Source organism: Mirounga leonina, unplaced genomic scaffold (genome assembly GCF_011800145.1).
Source record: "Mirounga leonina isolate KUSES-001 unplaced genomic scaffold, KU_Mleo_1.0 Mir_129, whole genome shotgun sequence".
Lineage (NCBI taxonomy): Eukaryota > Metazoa > Chordata > Mammalia > Carnivora > Phocidae > Mirounga > Mirounga leonina.
The window spans coordinates 62,604,892-62,625,095 of record NW_023270323.1 but is presented as its reverse complement, the minus strand read 5'-3'; the positions used below and the strand labels follow the sequence as shown (position 1 = coordinate 62,625,095).

The window sequence follows — 20,204 nt, the reverse complement described above, 5'->3', positions numbered from 1 at the left end:
ACATGTAGAATTGGCAGGTGGAAAAAAAAAAAAAAAAGCCCGGCAAGGGCTGAACTAATCGCTCACTTTCCCTCTTCAGCATAGTTCACCCAACAGTGTTACACTTTCACCTACAAATCTTAAAGTAGCTCCATCAAATCAGCAGTTCACATTATTGAAAATGTCTGTCACATAGGTACAAATTTAGAATCATCACATTATATTACATGGCTATTCTAGGTCATCTATAGATCAGGTCTTAGACTACAGTGATTGAAGTTCTCGTTACAGCCATCAAAAAAGGACACATAATCATTACCTACTGTAAGCTCACATCTAAAGGCATGAAAAGGTTTCCTTTTTTCAACTGACCCAACCATCATACCCCAATAGTGCAAAGTTCCTTCTCTGCTGCTTTGAATGTTGACAGCCCAACCGCCTTGTTCTCAGAGTCATTTAGCAAAAATTGATTTTGTTGCACTGGAAGAATTATTCCGCTACATCTCTTTAAAAAAAAAAAAAAAAAAAAAAGCCCACATTTCTAAAGCACCAGTTCGGTCACCCAAATTGTAGATGTGGTACTTACCACAGCGTGAAGGCATTGGCCTGCGGTCATCTAAAAATCCTAGAGTTCTATGCTGAAATTTGCCTCCAATGAAGATGGGGTGCATGTGTTCATTTGAAATATTCTCTCCAAAAGACAAATTAAAAATAAAAATAAAAGGAACACAGTTTACGTTTTGATGGGCAACCCACAGGGTCTGCATAAGATACAAAAAGCTCTACTCAGTTGGGTTAGTGATTCTCTCTTTGCACTCATTTTAGATGCAATTTGAAGTCCATGGAGGAAAACTATCTTCATGGTGACAATATTTGTCAGGCCAGAGTGGGGATAAATTAATCCTCAACGTGAAATCTGTAGTGTTGTCTTTTGATAAGTAAGAAAAGAAACCAAGTATTTTACTCATGTCAACAATCCAGGGCAAAAAGGAGAATGTATTTAAAATTGGATCACAAAAATTTAAAGGCAAAGTAGAGAACGCATCTGGTCCTTGAACACATAATATGATTTACTAAATATTGATTTCTTAAAAATAATTTATTGCTCTTAATAGTCTTTTATTATTATTATTATTCTACAACAGAAGATACTCAAAATTCCAAAAGAAAGACTGTAAACTTTAGTTTGGCGTTCACACAGAGTTAAAATATCTGCATTTAACCTACAGAACAACAAGAATTAGGCGGATTAAAGATATGTTACTGCCGTAACGCAGAACCTGTGAACAAGTTCTTTTATTTCATATTTTTTTTATTGCTTTCTATCTACTTAGAAATAAGAAGCCAAAAACTCAAGCAAGCATCCGACAGGACAGACAGTGGATTCACTCAGAACACAATATGCTGGTGATAAATGAATGCAGCTATCAAAATTAGCTGCATTGGCCTGGGGGTGAAATCCATTTTATAAGATTGTGTTGGGCGAGAGAAAGGAAAAGAACAATTAAGTAGTAGGTATCGCACATCTTCCAGAAAAGTCATGTCGGCCAAACGGTAATCGAATCTCAATTTAGAAACTTGAATACACACTCCAAACTTTACTGACTTCCATTGCAGGGCTCCGCACTCAGATGCAATCCTGATGCTCAAAATGGAGGTTTTTCTGAAGTTTTTATTGAATTTAGCAGAAGCAATGTCATCAAGAACAACATCATGGTCACGTCAGAGGCCAAGCTAGTGCAAGTAGAAACACCGCTTCTGCAAAAGCTGAATTTCCCAAATGAAACATTTCAACTCCAACCTGACAATCGCCATGCATCCTAGGTAGAAAATTTCCACTGGCTTTATTATTTTCATCAGCTCATAATTTATAATAAATAGGCTATCTGCAACTGATAAATATGTCTCTTTAGTAAACAAAGGAATGAATTATCAGTATTTATACAGGATGCGTAACTGTAAAAAATACAGATAAATACCATCATCTTACTCTGCCAAGGGAAAGAGATACTGGCTTTAAGAACAGTCTTCAGACACACATTACTTATTGTAAAAATCATACTGTAATTATTACCTCAGCATTTTGTATCAAATTAAAATCACAAAAATTAAAACGAAACAGCATTTTAAAAAGATTTCTGACCTCTAGTTTCAAAACTACTGTTGATAGAGAAAATAAAAACATTTCTTAATGGTTACCCATTGAGAGACTTTACATAAAATCATGATATCTCCTAGAAAAATTTTAGATGAGAAAATTTCATTCCCCTAACAAATCCAGTGTATAAAACTTCAAAGAAAAACAAGCAACAAGAAAATGTGGAAAAATACCGCAGAAGTGGTTAATACCTTTAGGGGGCTAGGATAGTTCTTGACAAGATGCTTGGATTGAAGCTTACCTAAGAAGGGATGGATGTGCGTAAAGCATCATTTTGTTGTTGCTGTACTCGACGGACACACACACTGTCTTTTTTGTTTTTACAGTCAAATATATATAAGCAGTAAGTTCAGCTTCTAAATATGTTAGTGTACAATAATTGTATCACCTCATAATTACATTTGAATATTCTTGATTAAGAAAAATTTAGCAGTTTTGAAAAGAAGGCTGCATTTACAGTGCATAGCTGTAACAAAAAAGAACATCGTTGTATAGTATGTACACAAAATAAAAATACTCCATTTAACATCTGTAAATACTTCACTACATCAGAGAATGTAGCAATTACACTATCTGAACACATACCAGAGAGTTCTACCCAACTCTCATTAGTCATGGAACACCGTGCCCGCTCCTCAGAAAGAACCACCGAACGAGCTGCTCGCTTGACCATTGACAAGGCTTTTGAAATTTGCAGCGGAAGGATCAACATTTTGGACATTTACATGGGTGTCAGGATAGAGGATGAACTACAGAAACTTCAAAATGTTAGGAAAGTTTAGCATTCCGGTGCCCGCAGTATCCTCTCCCACCCAGACTCCATGGCAAAAGGAAAAAAGAAGAAAAAGAGAGAGAGAGAGAGAGAGAGAGAAAGGAAGAGAGAGTGAAGGAGAAAAGGCGAGGGCTAAAGAGATGGCATGGGGGACAGACGGAGAGAGGGAGAAAGAGAGAGAGAGAGAGAAAGGATATTAGTTCTACAGAACCTGTGGTTTCTTCGGGATTGTCATATAACCATTATGTTATGAGAGAAAGCTTGCTTCAAGTCGAGTTTGCACTTTCTTAAAAAACAGAGTACGGAGGTTGATGCCCAGACATCAGTGGCTGTCATTTTAGGGTGGCTTGTGGTTGGTTGGTTTTCTTTCCTTTTGAATTTATGCATTTTTTTTTCTTTTTGAATAGAATATGAACATTTTGAAGTTCCAGGTTTTAAGTGTGTCTTCATGGAACTGCTGCCATTTGAAGTGGTTTGCCCTGGCACACTCTGGTCAGGTGCCCCCAGTCCCCACCTGTGCATACATACTTGCCCCCAAACAGGCGTGCGCATGCGCACGCACACACACACACACGCACACACGCGCACACACACGCACACACACACTCCATCACCAAGAGACTCCAGGGAAAGCCAAGCTGACACCCATGAATAAACATGTGCTTACTGGATATCCATTCTGTCTCTTGCCTCTTCAGCAGCTGTGTTCATGTAAACCATTGTTGTTGTTCTTGTTGTATTGTTGTTGTTTTGTTTTGTTTTTATACAGAGAGTGTAAAGTAGGAGAAATTCCTAAGTATGACTTGTAATAGTCAGTTAGGGAAGGACGCGCTGTCCCGTGAGGTATTCACCGTCCCTCTGTCATCTTCAGCCAGGGAACATGTTACCTGCGCAAGCTTCTCTGAGCTTCTTTCAGTAAACTATCGAAATCCAGAGAGTCATACTTGCTCTTGGTGGAAGCAGGGTCAAAGTCATCTGAGTTTGAATCTGCAAGAAACCCACGCCAGGTTAGACACACTCTCATCCTTAACTCAACTGTCCAATTCAAGATTACTTGATTCAATAACAACTTATCCAGTCGATATACTTTTAAAAATATACCCAACTTTTATTGATATATGTATTGATATATTTTATTGGTATATATATTATATATATGTATATATTGGCAGAGGGTATTTATACCCAATATTTTATTGTTGAATTATTTATATGTAAATATATTATTTATATTTATAAATTTACATATAATTATGTATAATGCGTAAAAATAAATATTTAAGAAATATATATGTTTACAGAGAGAAAGGAAGAGAGAGTATAAGATTAGATAACATGTTTACAGAGGGTAAGGAGTGGCAAGCATTCCAAGTACTACTTTTTGACTCATTTTAGTCTTAATCCTAGGAGGTAATCAGAACAAACTTATTTCTAATCAAAATCAATATACTGTAAAAATAACCATGTCCTGCCCCCTTCCTGGTATGTTAAATGATCTACCCAAGGCTTCTCAACAACTCAAGTGGAGAGGTAAGAGTAGAAGCCGGAACTAATCTTCCTATTCAGTGGGACTGACTTCACTGAGCATAAAAGCCAGGTGAGTGGGAGGGAGAGAGAATGATCAGACCTTCACCTACTCGCCACCTGGCTGCTCTCCTTTCAGGCATGAGGAACATGTGATCCACTTATCTATTCCAGTACCTTGGGAGCAGCCCAGCAATATTGGCACAAATTCACCCCAAATTAGAAGGTATAGGGAAACGCTTCGTGTCCAGAGAAGGCAAAGTCAGCCTCAGTAATACAAGAGGAAAAATACACAGTTATAGATAAAACCACTTGAACTAGTCCAAGTCAGCTTTTGTGAAGAGTTCCACGTACTTCACATGGCCCCTTAACAAAATTGTCATGTTTCAGCAATGATGGATATAAAATGAAATTCTTATTCTAAATATTTCTGATATTTCTCCAGTGACATTTATAAAAAAGTTAGATATTTCTGCTGGTCTTGCAAATGAGGAAAGACATCTTAGAAATATAATAGAAAACCTCTTGCAAATAAATTCATTCTTTTGAGAGCACTTACTTGAAGGGAAAACCAGTCCTTTCTGGGAAGTATTAACAATCCTACCAACAGACAAACATTTCTGTGTTTTATCCGGAATGTTACGAAACAGCAATGTCCGAAGTGACGGAAGAGTATGAGATTAGATAATATGGTGGCATACTCATTGACCTCACAAGCTGTTTGGCTGAAAAGGCTGTAATCCTTCAAGCTCTCCAGCACCAGGCTGATTTTTCGCCCTAGCTTCAAACTACTTTAGCCATCTTAGATTTAAAGACAAGGAGATTCCTTCCCTTTTTTTTTTCTTTCATTCTTACCATCCCTTGTATTTACTGACTTTTTTGCCAAGCAAGTTTTTCCAGGTAAGAAAAGCAATTACGGCTGGCCTCAGAAATAAAAGACAGGACAAAAATGGCCAACCTTTTCTAACATCTCACGTAGTCAATTCTTAAATTACACCGGCTCCCATCCTTCCCTTCACAGGTAGCCTAATGAGCAGTTGGCTTGTATCACTAAAGCTTCATGAGCAGCTATCATTCCAATCAAAATCTTTTCTTGTAGACAGACACACAGAGAAAGTCCTTCTCACTGCTTGAGATTAACCTCAAATCAGAATTCCACTTGCATTATAAATAAAGTTAGAAGAGTCTTCCAATGACCAGAGTCTGTGTGGCATGAAAGCACAGAAACGTCAAGAACACACATACAGAGATGCCTGGGTGGCTCAGTCAGTTAAGTGTCTGCCTTGGGCTCAAGTCATGATTCCGGAGTCCTGGATCCCAGATTGAGCCCTGCATCAGCCTCCCTGCTCAGCAGGGAGTCTGCTTCTCCCTCTGTCCCTCACCCTGCTCATGCTCTCTCTCTCTCTCTCGAATAAATAAATAAAATCTTTAAAAAAAAAGAAAAAGAAAAAAAGAACACACACACAGATCTTTCCTTGAAGGACATTTTGAGAATATTTAAAATGTCTTAACTTTGGGTTACCCTACATCAAACCCAGAATTTCAATGTTTCCATATTTTTATTAGCAAAAAAAATATGTATTTGGAAACAGTGGTTCTCAAGAGTTTCTTCGCTATGAAATATGATAGCTGGTATTTACAAGTCTGTAATCACTTACACAGGCAGGCCATGTCACAAAATAGGCATCCACAACATCTTTTCTGTTGTATGAATACATGGTTACATGCAATTCCTGAGAAAACAACATCTATGCCACCCCTTTCCCGCCAATAAGGATACTGCAACACAAGTAAGATATAATAGAATTTTGACAGGAAAAAGCCAAAAGCCACTTTGATTATTTTTTAAAATAAATTGCTATAAATAATGATACCATATAAATAGAAACATATCACAATACAACTGTATTCTTACCGCCTGGAAAACTGTTGGCACAAAGCAGGTACTAAGATTAGAATTTGTTGAATGAATGTATTACTCTTGAAAACCAGCATTTTAAAACACCATGGTTGAACATCTTTGTGTTGGGATCTTGGGATGATTTACCAAAGAATGCCAAGGGTATATACAAAGTTATGTATATATTCGAGATGCTGATAATGTAATACAGTTTTTGAGTTAATAAAGAATTTGTGATGAATGTTATTTATTTCATTTTTCTTGTATATTTAAGTATAAGTTCTATACCATAACTAATTCCTGATGAATCCATGATCATATTCGTAATACTGGCCCATCCTTCTCTTCTGGTCCTAGAGTCCTGATTTAATTTGTATCTTTTGTCCTTAAGATTTCTCATTGAGGTCTTTGAGAAAGATTCATCTGTTTATAGGACAGTAAACAGACAGACTCACAGATTACAGATTCATGGAAACTAGGCTTACATACTGGCTTTACCTAGGTAACCTTGATTGTCCCTTTAACCCGGAGTCTCACTTATAAAACTGGCTCGTAATACTAACTTGGAATTATCACATTCTGTACTAATAGCGTTGTAGTAATCACTAGGTGGCCCTGATAATAGAGGAATAGGATGTGTGAGCTAACTTAATTTGGGGAGCAAAACAGGAAAAAAAATGATTAAATCTATCTAAAATGATGGGTCTCTTTACTCTTGGTAAGATTAATCAATATCACATCATTTTCACTAACTCTCAACAGACACACATGTGAGCTCCCAACCCCTCTAAGTGTCCAGTACAATCTAATGGTCACCAAATTCACTGGTCATGCCCCAAAGCATTTAACTTGAACTCTTCAGGGACAAACACGGGACCCATATGAATGCATGTTGTTCGGTTCCAGAGCCGGCCCCTGATGTTGATGCTTTCATTTCAAAATAACTTGACATTTCTAACTGCTCATTGTCATCGTTTTTAATTATAATCATAGCTACTGTTTATTGAGCACCTACTTTATGCCAGATACTGTGCCAACCACATCACAAACATTTACTGAATCTTTGCAACAACATTATGAGGTAGTTTACAAATGAAGAACTGGAGGCAGAGGGAGCTTCATTGTTTGCTCAAGGTCAGAAGCTAAGTCAGGTTTCAAAGCCAGGTCTACAAGATTCCAAAGCCAGGGCTCTTTCCACTACGCCATGCCTATACTCAGCTCAACTTCCCTTCGTGAAACTGTAGGGCTTGAGGGAATTGGAAAAACCCATGCTCCTACAACACACATCAAACATACTTTTCAGAAAATACAGAGCCAGCTTAGCAACGGCAAAGTTTCTATTGCTGCTGACGAGGCAGGAAGATAACAAGAGGGGAAGCATTCTTCTTAGACCTATTTCAGGGAGGCTCTGGTTCAGTTTGGAAATACCATCCAATCCTCCCTCTACCAGCGATGAATTGTGATTTAAAGGCCCCTCTAGGTAGCTTATTTTAAACTTGAGATGTTTTGAAAGACTGCAAACACCCTGGCCTTCATCACTGAAGAAAATAAGTCAAATCAACTTAAGACTTCAATCCGTCTTGACTGTTTTTATCAGCCAACATTTGAACAAATGACTTGTCACCTTTTATATTTTCATCCCTGGGCCTCTGTCTCTCTTGACAGTCGGCTGCTTCTCCTCTGTTTCATACTATCTATTTAGTTTCTGAAGTGAATTATAGCATATTCCCCCTGAACAATGCACACCACCTATATCAATTACTTTAGGAAGGCATCACTTTGGTGGAGGAGAGAAAAAAAAAAAATCCCTGTATTTGGTATTCATTTCTTCCTTTATACCAAGCCAAAACAAGTGCACACAGAGATATAGTAATGCTGAGGAATAGATTTATATGTTAATTTTATGATTATTATTATGAATTGACTCAAATCAATTACATCATATGCACAAGACATTGGCCATTTTCCCTTCCTTCATTCCTTCACCAAAGGATTTAAAGGCTTATAATACGTACGTTAAATAGGGAATGGCATACAAAGGGACCAAATTAAAATTGGGAAGAAAATTAAGATGTCCATTTTGGCATTATTTATAATGCCAAAAAAAAATTGAAAATTGAATAAATGTTTAGCTATAATGGAATGATTAAATGTAATGGTACTCACCTAACACAATACTGTGCAACCATTTTAAAATAAATCGATAAATTATTTTTAATCCTGTGAACATGGTAGAAAATGAACTTACTTAAATAATATAAATTGAGAAGAGTTGAATTTAAAAATTGATAGATCTAAATTATGTGACCTCAACTATAAGAAATTAAACATCCTGAGACAAAACACTGGACTGTAAATCACACAGTGGATCTCTAGGTGGTGGGCTGACAGGTGACATTATTATTTTTCCTAATACTTCTTATATTTTCCAAATTTTCCCCTTGAGTCTGTATAACTTTTATAACAGGAAAAAAGAAGGCTTACAAATGCTTCAGTTTCCTTATCTATAAAAGGAGGATGATAATAATAATAATAATAATAACCACCTCCCAGGATTGTTCTCGTAATTAAATAAGAAAATGCTTGCAGAGCCCTTGGCACGCGCCTAGCATATGGAAACCCTCAAAAAAAAAAAAGGTGTTTTTTTTTCTCCTTTTGTTTTAGAGAAAGTATAGTGTGATTTAGCATATGAAATTATATTTTCTCCTCTCAAGGTGTAATTTGTAGAATATGTCTTAACAGTTTTAAGAGTTTGTAGAATAATAAGGAAAAAAAGAGCCAGAATATTCTGGTGCATATTCTGTTCCATAAGACCACGATGATAATGCTAAAGTTTATACAGAAGGATTCAGGGCAGGCACAGAATGCAATAGCACATTGCAAATCTAGGCAAAGACACACACACACATATGCACGCGCAACATAAACACACGCCAGCACACACACACACACAAACAGTGCAGACTTTCAGCATTTGGGAAGACAGTACAAAGAATTCACTTCTGCTCTTTGCTGCCAAAACCTGAGCCCTTTGCTTCTGAAACTGTCTTGTACCTTAAAAAAAATTAAAAATAAGATAAAATCTGTATTCAAACATTCCCTCTAGCAAAATAAAGCGATGGTCCAACTCAATATGCCTATGGTTTACGTCTGCTTCCATTTTGAGCCCTCCATTATGGATTCCTCATCCCACGTACAATAAAATCCATACCTAGGTCTGCATAGTTAGACTTGAAAAATTGCTTGCGTCCACAAAAGTACAGCTCGAAGTCAGTTTCATTCGACCTGCGCAAAGTGTATCCATTTTCAAGAGCAGCAAAAGCATCACAGGTATAACGGTAGGTAATGAAACCATAGCTGTCTCTGCAATGGACAGAGAAGAGAGGTTCAAAGCTGGTGAGGAAGCATTAACATATACGCCTGTGACCCTTCCTACTTTGGAAGACTTCGCTGGTGCCAACGTCTGAACCACTGCATCCATTTATCAGTGTGATTGTCCTGTCAAGCAGCTAAATACTTATTTCTGGGACAGGAAATCTCAACTAGAAAGATTAATAAATAGGGATAAAAGAAAATAAATAAGGTTCTGAACTCAACATGTCATCTGTCAAAGCATTCCCATCCTAGTAATCTTATGGCCATGATTTTTTACATATGTCAGCTTCTAAACAAGAAATAATCTTGAAGATTCTTACCCATCATCCCGCAGATTTACTGTGCACTCCTCAATTTCACCAAAAACTTCAAAACGGTCCCTCAGTTCCATCCGTGTCGTGTCGGGTCTGATTTTACCAACATAAATCACACGGCGTTCTTCCTGGGGAGGGGGTGGGAGTAAGGAGAGACTTTTGCCAGTTCTGGAGATAGGAAGGAAGTTGCACCTCTAGAAACACTCCTAAATGTACAATCATGCATACCGAGAACCACCGAGCATGCTGGTTAAAGCAAAATTTTACCCACTAAAACTGAATGAAAAGATGACAAGTGACCCACGTTTTAGCGTCCATTTCTCTGTAATCTGCATTCACTCTTCCTTCCACATGCCCTACTCTGCTGCTCACTCTCTTCTGCTTTTGCTCCCCAGCTCTGTGCTTCTCTCTCCTGAGCTTCGACATACTCCCAAAGAAATACGGGCAATGCGATCTGTTTATCACTGGACAGCTAAATGATCCCTATTAAATGCTGTAACCCTTGTGACTTGATTCTTAATCTTCACAATTGGTAAGAAACTGACCCGTCTCGCAAAACTGTTTAATTTCTCATTTTACTCAGGATTCTCTTAATGAGATGTACAAATTTTGACATTCCTCAAAACAACGATTCTAAACTCTAGTATAAACTAAAATTACCTGGAGTGCTTATTAAAAATGCAAATTATTGGGGTTTATCCCAGCAGTATTAAAAAAAATTGGAAAAGACAATTCAATGGCCTTCATTTTTAATAAGCACACCCTAGTGATTCCGATGCAGGTGGTCCAAAGACAATAATTTGAAAAATACAGTCTTAAAATGTAGGCTATTTTAAGCCATGGGTCTCTGAAGAATAAGAGCTATAAAAGAGGCTATAAATTTCACTTTGCCAGTAAATCTTATTTTAGGAACAGACTAGAAGGGTGTGGCCTAATTTTCACAAATGGAGTCAATATCATCATAATCTGAAAGTTATCAGCAATTTATAACCTACAAAATATGGAAATAATATCTTATAGCCTAAGGATGGACTCCTTTTTCACAAAATAGTAAAAAACCCTTCTTAGTATAAGAAGCAATCCTCTATCAGTTGTTCTAAGAAGACAAGGCCAAAGGTGATGATGTCTCTCAAAGCTGAGAGAAGGTTTTTCAAGAACGCATGGAGTTAATATAAAGAACATGCTTACCAACTCATCTCTACGCCTACTAAGAACAAACAAGAATGAAGTGAACTTAGGGTTGCCGAGGTTTCAGTTAGATGCAAGCAGAGACTAGAAAACACAGGACTAAGGCATAGATTCAGCTTGCCCAAGAGTTTTCTCTGGATGTACTGAGAGTATCCTGCCTCGGATGATGGAAAGAGTAATTTGGGCTTATGGCAAGGAGATGCCCTATGTTATTTCCCGAACATCTTTCCTTTTCATAGCCCAATATTTAGCAAAGGGCCTGGCAAAGAGAATTCAGTAAGCACTTGTGAAATATAACTAAGCAATCCACAGATCTATAATATATACTCTCCTGTGTGATCTGATCATCCATGCTTCATCTTCTTTTACCGTATGCAACACTCATATTTCTGTTTTCATCAGAGAAGTTCCTCTGAGCCTCAGACTCAAATCGCCAACTGTCTACTTGACATCTCAGGCTGGATGTCCTCTGAGCACTTCAAACTAGAACAACATTCCCAAAACCCAGCTCTCCAGTACCCCCGTCTCCCCTGGGGGTCTTCCTCCAATGTTCTGTGTTAGTCAAGGTAATGACACCTAGCCAGGTATTCAGGACAAAAACCTGAGTGCCTTCCTTGTTTCTTCTCTCTCAGTCCCCTCTACACATCCAATCACTCATTAAACCCTGTTGATTTTTACCTCCTACATATCTCTCTCTCTGCTCTGTCTCTCTTATTACATCTCCCCTAACCCAAACTGCCAGCATCTCTTTCTGGACTAGCATAACAGCCCCTTAACTTGGATCCTCTGTCTATATTTACCCTTCTCTAGTCTAGTCCTTCAATTCAATCAGAATAATCTTTGCTAAGGGAACAGGAATCTGATCATGTCAGTTACTGTCTAAAACATATCAGTGGCCTCAAAACTTTCAAGGGAAGACCTAAATCATTAACAGGACCCACCAGGCCCTGCGTGGCCTGGACCTGCCTCCATCATGGGCTTCAGCTCCCACTTCCCATTCTTCCCTTTGCTTTCCAGTCACATTGAGCTTCTATTAGTCCCTCATATATACTGTGCTCCTTTCCTTTTCCAAGGCCTTTGCACCAGCTGTCCCCTTGCTACTTGTAAGATCCTCCCCACATTGCCTCTCCTTCCTCTTCACCAACATACACGTACTGTCTAAAATTACATTGAATTCAACAATCATTTCCTTCTGAGACTTGAGATGAGGTCCGGCTTCCTATTAGTTGTTCTTACAGTACACTATTTCTCCTTTACAGTTCTCTGCCCAGTTGTAATTAAATAGTTAATAGTTAATTCATCATTTAATATCCATCTCCCTCTACAATGAAAGTTTCATGAAAGCAGAAACCACATCTGTCCTCTTGACTACTGTATTTTTAGGGTACTTGAAACATACCAGAGTGTCAATGAATATTTGTTGAAAAATCAATCAATCAGCAATCAATTAAACATTTTTAACACTTACCCTTATGCCTACGTGTAATCCTTACTCTCTGAGACTCTCTAAGAGAATGAAGAGTGAAAGCCAGGTTTGCTGCTTAATCACAGGGAAAACCCTGCCCAGGTAGCTCAGCAGAGTGAATTGACAAAGATTTCCATGATTTGTTTTTACAGGTTTAAGTGGAAGAAGAATGGAGTAACTACATGTTTGCAGTGCTCTCACTCTTACAGATCACTTCTGAAAATCAGAGGTGGGCTTCCACTGAAACACTCAGTAAAACACAATTCCTCTGCCACCAGCCATCAGGCCTAAAAAATTGACCAGGTGAAGTAGGGCCAACAGAGTTGACTGCCTGATTCACTTCCATGTAGATTGTATGTCATCTCAATCAAAGGCTGCAATTGTGTTGTTCCAGAGCACCCAGCACATCCTGGAGATCAATAAATATAAATGGATGGCGAGGCTCATCCTGGGGCAGTGTTATACAGTGTTGTAAGGGAGTCATAACACCACATTCCATTCTATTTACGCAGCCAGCTCCAGCCAAACAGCCAAATGGGATGGGACTGTTATCTAAACTTTCTGGCGCCTGCCTGCATGGGTGTTATGGTTTTTTAGTTTAGTTTTTTTTTTTTTTTTAATGGGCCTTTTTAGGAAGGTTACTACTGTATAAAGAAAAAGGAGAGGGAAATGCAGAAGAGAGAGAAAGAAATTGAACCATCACAAAGAAATTGCTCAACTACCATTATGGGAATACACACAGCCTACGTATTCAAGGAAATTTGAAGTTAAAGCTAAAATCGACCATATGCACGTCCATATGCAGACATATTGGGACAGTCTCGGAATTGCTTCTTTATACAAAACTGTATGCAACAATGATCCTACAAAGAAGATAAACCAGAGGACCTTTTCGGATACTGATACATTCTGCAGTAAAAAGAAGACACAATCTAGATGGGGAAAACAGAAACCCCAAAGGCTGGTGCACAATCACATAAACTACCTATTTGTCTATCATCTCCTTTTGTGAAACACAGGAATGGAACCACGTCTTGCTTCCTTACAAAGACCAGAGATTGAATACATGCTGAAATTCTCATTTTAGAAAATGATTAGAGTGCTTGGTTTTCCTAGTGCTAAAAATGAAACTAAAAGGCATCTGAAGGTCTAAAAGCAAAGACAAAAATCTTTCAAAGATTGGCCAAAATGTCTAGCAAGGAACTGATTATTTTTAACATGTTGCAGTTTTATTAGACAGATGAATAGATTCCATATCTTTAAAAAACCTTAACATTTGCAGCCAATTTTTCAAGACATTAATTTCTAAACAGGAGATGAAAGGAAAAGAAATCAAAATGCTTAATAACATTTTCAACTTCTTAAAAGCTTGGAGGAACTCTAAACCTTTGGAAAAAGCTCCTTGAAAAATGATTTTCAGACCAGTTTTCACTATTGAGGAGGATGGAACATTCATCAAATATCTTTTAGCTTCAATTTTCACAAAAGCTAGTTCGCTGATGGGGTGGATAACAAACTTGAAGATTTATAGTGCATTAACAGGTATAGTAAATCATCATTATATCAAAATACAGGGGGATAAATAAAGAAAAAAACGAACTGAAATTAACTGACTTTGCATTATCAAAATCCTTATCAAAAAGAGAACAGAGCCTCCCAGTTACCTGGGAAAAACATACAATGGTTGTTTCTCATCAACTAATAAGCTAGTCTTGGTAAAAGGGCTGTAACTAAGAGAAAGGGAATTTAGTAGGGAGATTAACATTTACTGAATTCTAATATATGCCAAGTAGTGTGCTTGATGCTTCTGTATGGATGATCTCCCTAAAAGGCTCACAATGCTAGGTGACAACAAGGAACAACCTGATGTAATTTAGATTTTGGTTCTCAGAACTTTTATTCTACATTTCCAAGTCAGGATAATGTAAAAATTCTTTCTCCTATGCTAAGGAAACTGCATGTCACCTTTAGCCGTGAAAGATGTATATTCATTTCCAGATTAGCTACCAACGTGACTTCCTCAGAAATTCCAAAGAAATTCCAAATACTGTATGTGAGATGAATGGATAAAATCTGTGCCATTTGAGGCTGAATGGTATAGCGAGATCCTCCATCTGAAAGATAAAGTGAGAGGGGCGGATGGTTGTGAAAAGGCATGTATGGATAGAAGGAAAGGCCAAAACCTTCACAAAAATGTCAAAAAATGTGGGTTTTTTTTTTCCTCTCTTTCTCTTAGTATTGATTACACTATCTAATTCAGTAGGCATTCAGTAAGTGCCTACTACTAGCACTCTTAGTGGAGAAACAAAGCGACAGCACTCAGTTTTCCAAAGTTACTTGCCTCCAAGTACGACCCAAGAATACTCTTCCTTAGAGTCTAAGGCTGGGTCAGTGTGAATAAATCCAGGTTACCCCACTTAGAGATAACTGCAAGGAAACACACTGTCTGTCAAAAGACAGAAAACACAGAAACTACAGACTGAGAGAATGTGGGATAACCTTCAATTAAAAAAAAATTTTTTTAAATGGTAACCTCCAGAAGATGAATGGGAAGAATGAAGTAGGAGTAGATGGAAGGAAGCAAGAATTTATTAAGTACATTATTCTTCAAAAAAAAAAAAATATGTTCTGTCTAAATGAAGGAGGTAGAAGAGAAAAGGGATGAGAGAAAGAATAAAAAAAAACACTATTTCAATTTGTAATTAATATTATGTGTTCTGTTCTTGGTAAATAAAATGTTTGCTTTTCCCAACTTCACTGGAGGAAAAAAAAAACTGATCATTTCTATACAGTGAGGTTCAATTCATTATAGAACATATATTCTAACCCACAGGAAATATCTCTTGAAAGAGGTTTGGATAGAAAACTATTTTCTCCAAAAATAATAACTATGAAAAATTACACAATTTTGGTTTTTTTCATTTGGAAGAAGCTGATAATTATCCGAGATGAAGCACTGTTCCCAGGTCCTGGGCTGCCAGCTGATGAAGGGAAGAGAGACATGAAGTGGCACTGTCATTGCCCAGGAACATCTGGTTTGGGTTTCAAGCACTGAGCCATATCCTAATGTGTAGATTTGCCCTTTAAATTAACATCCCATTATCACGTTTTCTTTTCTTTTTTTTTTTAATTTATTTATTCATGAGAGGAGAGAGAGAGAGGCAGAGGGAGAAGCAGGCTCCCAAGGAGCAGAGAGCCCGATGCGGGACTCGATCCCAGGACCCTGGGATCACGACCTGAGCTGAAGGCAGACGCTTAACCATCTGAGCCACCCAGGCGCCCCCCATTATCACGTTTTCTGGCAGGAAATTGTACCAACTGCAAATGGAGTTGGACTTAGAACTCCCCCAAGAAATGAGAGCAGCGCCTGGGTGGCTCAGTCGTTAAGCGTCTGCCTTCAGCTCAGGTCATGATCTCAGGGTCCTGGGATCAAGCCTTGCATCGGGCTCCCTGCTCCGCAGGAAGCCTGCTTCTCCCTCTCCCACTCCCCCTGCTTGTGTTCCCTCTCTTGCTGTGTCTCTCTCTGTCAAATAAATAAAATCTTTAAAAAAAAAGAAAAGAAAAAAAAAAAAGAAATGAGAGCAGCAACAGTTTAGACATAAAGTACCAAACCCTGGCTTGCAGAGTTCCGATTAACCTGAATGACTGCAAGCCTAGGAGGCTGAGGAAGGCAGAGGGTGAAGTGGTTCTTGAGAAAGGGTTTCGGTGGAAAATGGAGGAAAGGAGCAACCAAAACAATGGCAATGGTCAACCACAATGTAAGATTCTGTGTCAGTAGCTACTAATTATTAGTCTTCTCTTAATTCTCCGATTTGCTGCACTCAGGCTGGTCTGGATAAAAATTTTTAGATGCATAAGCAATGAAAAGTATATAGACCTCCTAAGCCATCTTCTTATGGAACTCAAAATGAAAGCAATATAGACCACAAGGTGAAGGTGGCAAAGACTACTGAAATTTTGTAAAATATCAATTATTAGATGATTTTAATATTATTTTTCATTTCCTTTTTGAGCCTCTACTTTGTTATATGATGGATCTGAGTTAATAGATAACCAGCACCGTACCCTAGATATTCTGAACATAATTTGCTACTTGTTCAGTACTTTAAGGATGTCTCAAAAATATGAATGGGAATCACCTACCCAACCAGCTTGGGTGGACCATGCTATTTCCTTCAGCTGTTTCGTGAATGACATCGCAAGCTAATCCAGTCAAATGAGTCAAAACCCATTGCATGTATCTCTGTGCCCAACTCCATAAAAATACATTTTGCAAATGCACCGTGGCAGAAGAAAGCAGATCATCTTGAGGAGGAAATCGATCAGAAAATCTTCCCGTGGGTAAACTCATTAGTGATTCCACTATGCTTTCAAGATAGACTTCAAAATCTTTATCATGACTTGTAGGACACTTTAGGGATCTGGCTTCCATACGGCCATGGAAGCCAGATCCCTAAGACTCATTTCCTGTTGCTCATTCCCTTCCAGATTCATTCCCTTCCAGACTCATTCCCTTCCAGACTCACTTCCTGTTGCTCCTGTGCCCCAGTATTCTGGTTAAATGACTAGCAGTTTCCCAATATACCTTGTTCTTGTCCAGGGACTTAGTGTGAGCTCTAGCTTCTGCCTAGAATAGCAATGCCCAGTAAAAATATAATGCAGCATATACAATTTTAAATTTTCTAGGAGGCACATTTAAAAAGTAAAAAGAAACAGAAAACTTAATAATGTATTTTCTTTAGCTCAGTACATCCAAAATATTATCGTTTCAACTGGTCATTGATATAAAAAGTATTAATGAGGCATTTTACACTTCTCTTTTGAACTAAGTCTGCAAAATCCAATCACATTTATTAGTGCATCTTAATTCAGAACTAGCTGCATTTGCTGTGTGCCCAGTGGCTACCATATTGCACAGCACAGCTGTAGAAAACCTTTGCCCTCCTTCTCTTTCGATTTCAGATCAATTTCACCCTCTCTACGGATGCCCTCCACTCTCAGATCTAGGTGTCCCCCCATGTGCCACCAGAGTACCTGAGATTACCTTCTGCAATAGCACTTAACATACCCTATGGCTTGTTTGCCTATCTTTATCTGCCAGTAGACTCGAAGCTCTCTGGATGCCTGGACCAGGTCTTACCTAATTTTACATCCCAAGCACCTAGCAAATGTTTGTCACATAAAGGCTCATGAGTTTTCACTTATGTTAAGCAGAAATAGCATATAATTGTCCAAGAGGGGATTGGTTTAAGAGTAAGTCCTAAATCTTTATATTAAGCTCTTATTAACTATAGTTCACTGTGTTGGTAAAGTAAATAATCTCTATGTCCTAGTTTTGGGGGTGCTGCTGCTGTCGTCGTCGTTGTTGTTGTTGTTGTTTTAATCTCTTTTTCCAAAACAAAACCAAAAAAAAAATCAAAGCAGAAATTCTGACAAATGCTTAATTTATAATGACTTAATGTAAGCCACCTGACAACTGTACTGTATAAGCCCTCTTTCAGAGAGAACTGATAAAGACTGGCTTACTCAAAGAATTAACCAAAGAACTGGTCAACATTTGTGACACAAAGGAAAGGCAGGAGGTATCTGTTTTTAGTCTGGGGCTGGTGACCTCAAGGTTGCTTTTGATGTAGGCATCAACTATGGAATGTTGACCAATCACACTATTTGATGTTTTGGAAAGAGTCAACTAATGAAAAGATGCCTCCCTCCCTTTATGTGCTTTCGTTAAGTATCTGGCACTAAATTATCTTTGGAAGAAAGAAAAGAAGCACATGCCAATAGCTACATTTATCCACACCTTTGGGTATAGTGGTGTATTTTGCCCCAATGAGCAAACACACGATGAGACTATTAATCACTCTCTTCAATGTGCTACTTTTGGGAAGAAACATGAAGGATTTTATAAAATATGAATGTGCAAACACTGAAATAACTATTTTCCTACATGCTTGCTCAACATGATTCTCTTTTGTAAAGATTAACTGTAATGTGCCATATTAAAAGGCTTTGTAAACTATATGGCATTATATAAATGTGAGTTATTATAATTATTGAACAGGCTATTAATTAAATAGAGCAAAATTAGAAAAATTGAATTTTTAATTTTCATTAGTCTTCTTAAGTGTTAACTAATGACACTCTGGCAGCTCTTAATATCACAGCTCATTTGAAAGTTGAGAAAAATGAGGAAAAGTGTTGTAATTTGCACAAGACTTTTGATTCAGTCTAAGGTAGATTCAACTTTAAAGGACAGCAGACACCCTTGACTTTTAGCCTAAGTATTCAATTACTTCTCCCTTCTTTTTCCTTGACTACCTGTGATGAGCAAGCCTCTCAGTTCACTTTTTCCCTCTAGTTGATAACTGTTGGCCACTGCTTGATTTTGACTCCATCGGTCAGTTTTCTTATGTAAGTTTTTGAAGATTTTGTGGATGGTAGTAGGTTTTCTTAGAGGCACTATATAAATCTACCCTTTGCAGTTAAAAGTCATTTCCCTAAATGTTGGTTACGTTCTATGCAAGGTAGGTGAAAAGCTGATCTAGTTGAAATGAAATTCTTAGGAGCTAGCACAAATAGGCAGCTGAAGTGAACAAAAGCGGTGCCACTTCTGATTGATTACTCAGGGCTCCCTGAAGCACTGAGTTGGGAGAGACCCAAAGCTTCCCTGTGGGCTCCGTGGGAAGAGTTCCACAATCGATTAGGAATGTCTGCCATGAGCAAGACTGACAAGTGGAGCGATGGGTTTCTGCCACGGGAGTTCTAGGTTGATAAGTAATAGGAGGGAGGTGGGGTAAAGTCTACCTGTTTGTGAGCAGGTGCTGAGAAACTACTGACCCACAGAGAACAAACAAGTTCAACATAATCTGGATCTTTAGACCGAAGAACCAGTAATGTCTGTATGTCAAGGAAACGTGGTACCCTGCAATAAGTAGTCCCGAAATATGGAAGGGGTTATTGCAAAGCAGTTCATGAGAAATGTGGATGTGTCAACTACCCAGTGAGACACTGACCCAGCACGAGTCTGAAATGATGACTCTTCAGCCCCTCTTCCTTTCCTGCCTCCTTCAAATCTAACTTGAGCCCAGTCCCTTCATGGACAATCCAATTCTAATGTCTGCCCAAAAGACAAAAACCGAAACCAAACACTGATACCTCCTTATCTCCCACTCCAACAAAAAAACTCATCGTCTGACCCGATGGAACTAGTGTTTGACCAAAAAAAATCCCTGCTCCCTCCATTTTGGAAAACAAAAGTGGAAAACAGCAAATGAGCTTCCAGATGAATGAGATTTATGAAGTATGAATAAGAACATACAGTCATTTAACATTTTGTTTCCCCATAATCTGTGCCAAGAGGTATTGGGGACCCACTGGTGTTTTCAGGTCAATAGGGTATGGAATATTGCATATTCTAACAAAGTCTTAGCTTTAGTTTATTTTCTAATCTAGAAGAAAGACAGAAGAAGAGAGAGAGAAAGAAAGAAAGAAAGAAAGAAAGAAAGAAAGAAAGAAAGAAAGAAAGAAAG

General features: G+C 38.1%; 1 protein-coding gene across 4 annotated transcripts in view; it reads right to left on the bottom strand.

Moving 5' to 3' along the window:
* Positions 1-351: 351 nt before the first annotated feature.
* PPARGC1A (PPARG coactivator 1 alpha) overlaps positions 352-20,204 on the bottom strand; it is a 100,401-nt gene continuing 80,548 nt past the window's right edge. For 2 of the 4 annotated variants that reach the window (XM_035005213.1, XM_035005212.1), the window contains 3 exons: positions 10,029-10,150; positions 9,545-9,696; positions 3,683-3,896 (listed from right to left, as the gene is read on the bottom strand). In XM_035005213.1, the coding sequence (XP_034861104.1) occupies positions 3,793-3,896; positions 9,545-9,696; positions 10,029-10,150 (378 nt within the window). In that variant the 3' untranslated portion in view covers positions 3,683-3,792. Of the gene's footprint in view, positions 3,897-9,544; positions 9,697-10,028; positions 10,151-13,969; positions 14,790-20,204 lie in introns of those variants that run through there. The other 2 variants (XM_035005210.1, XM_035005211.1) reach the window with 2 other exon arrangements.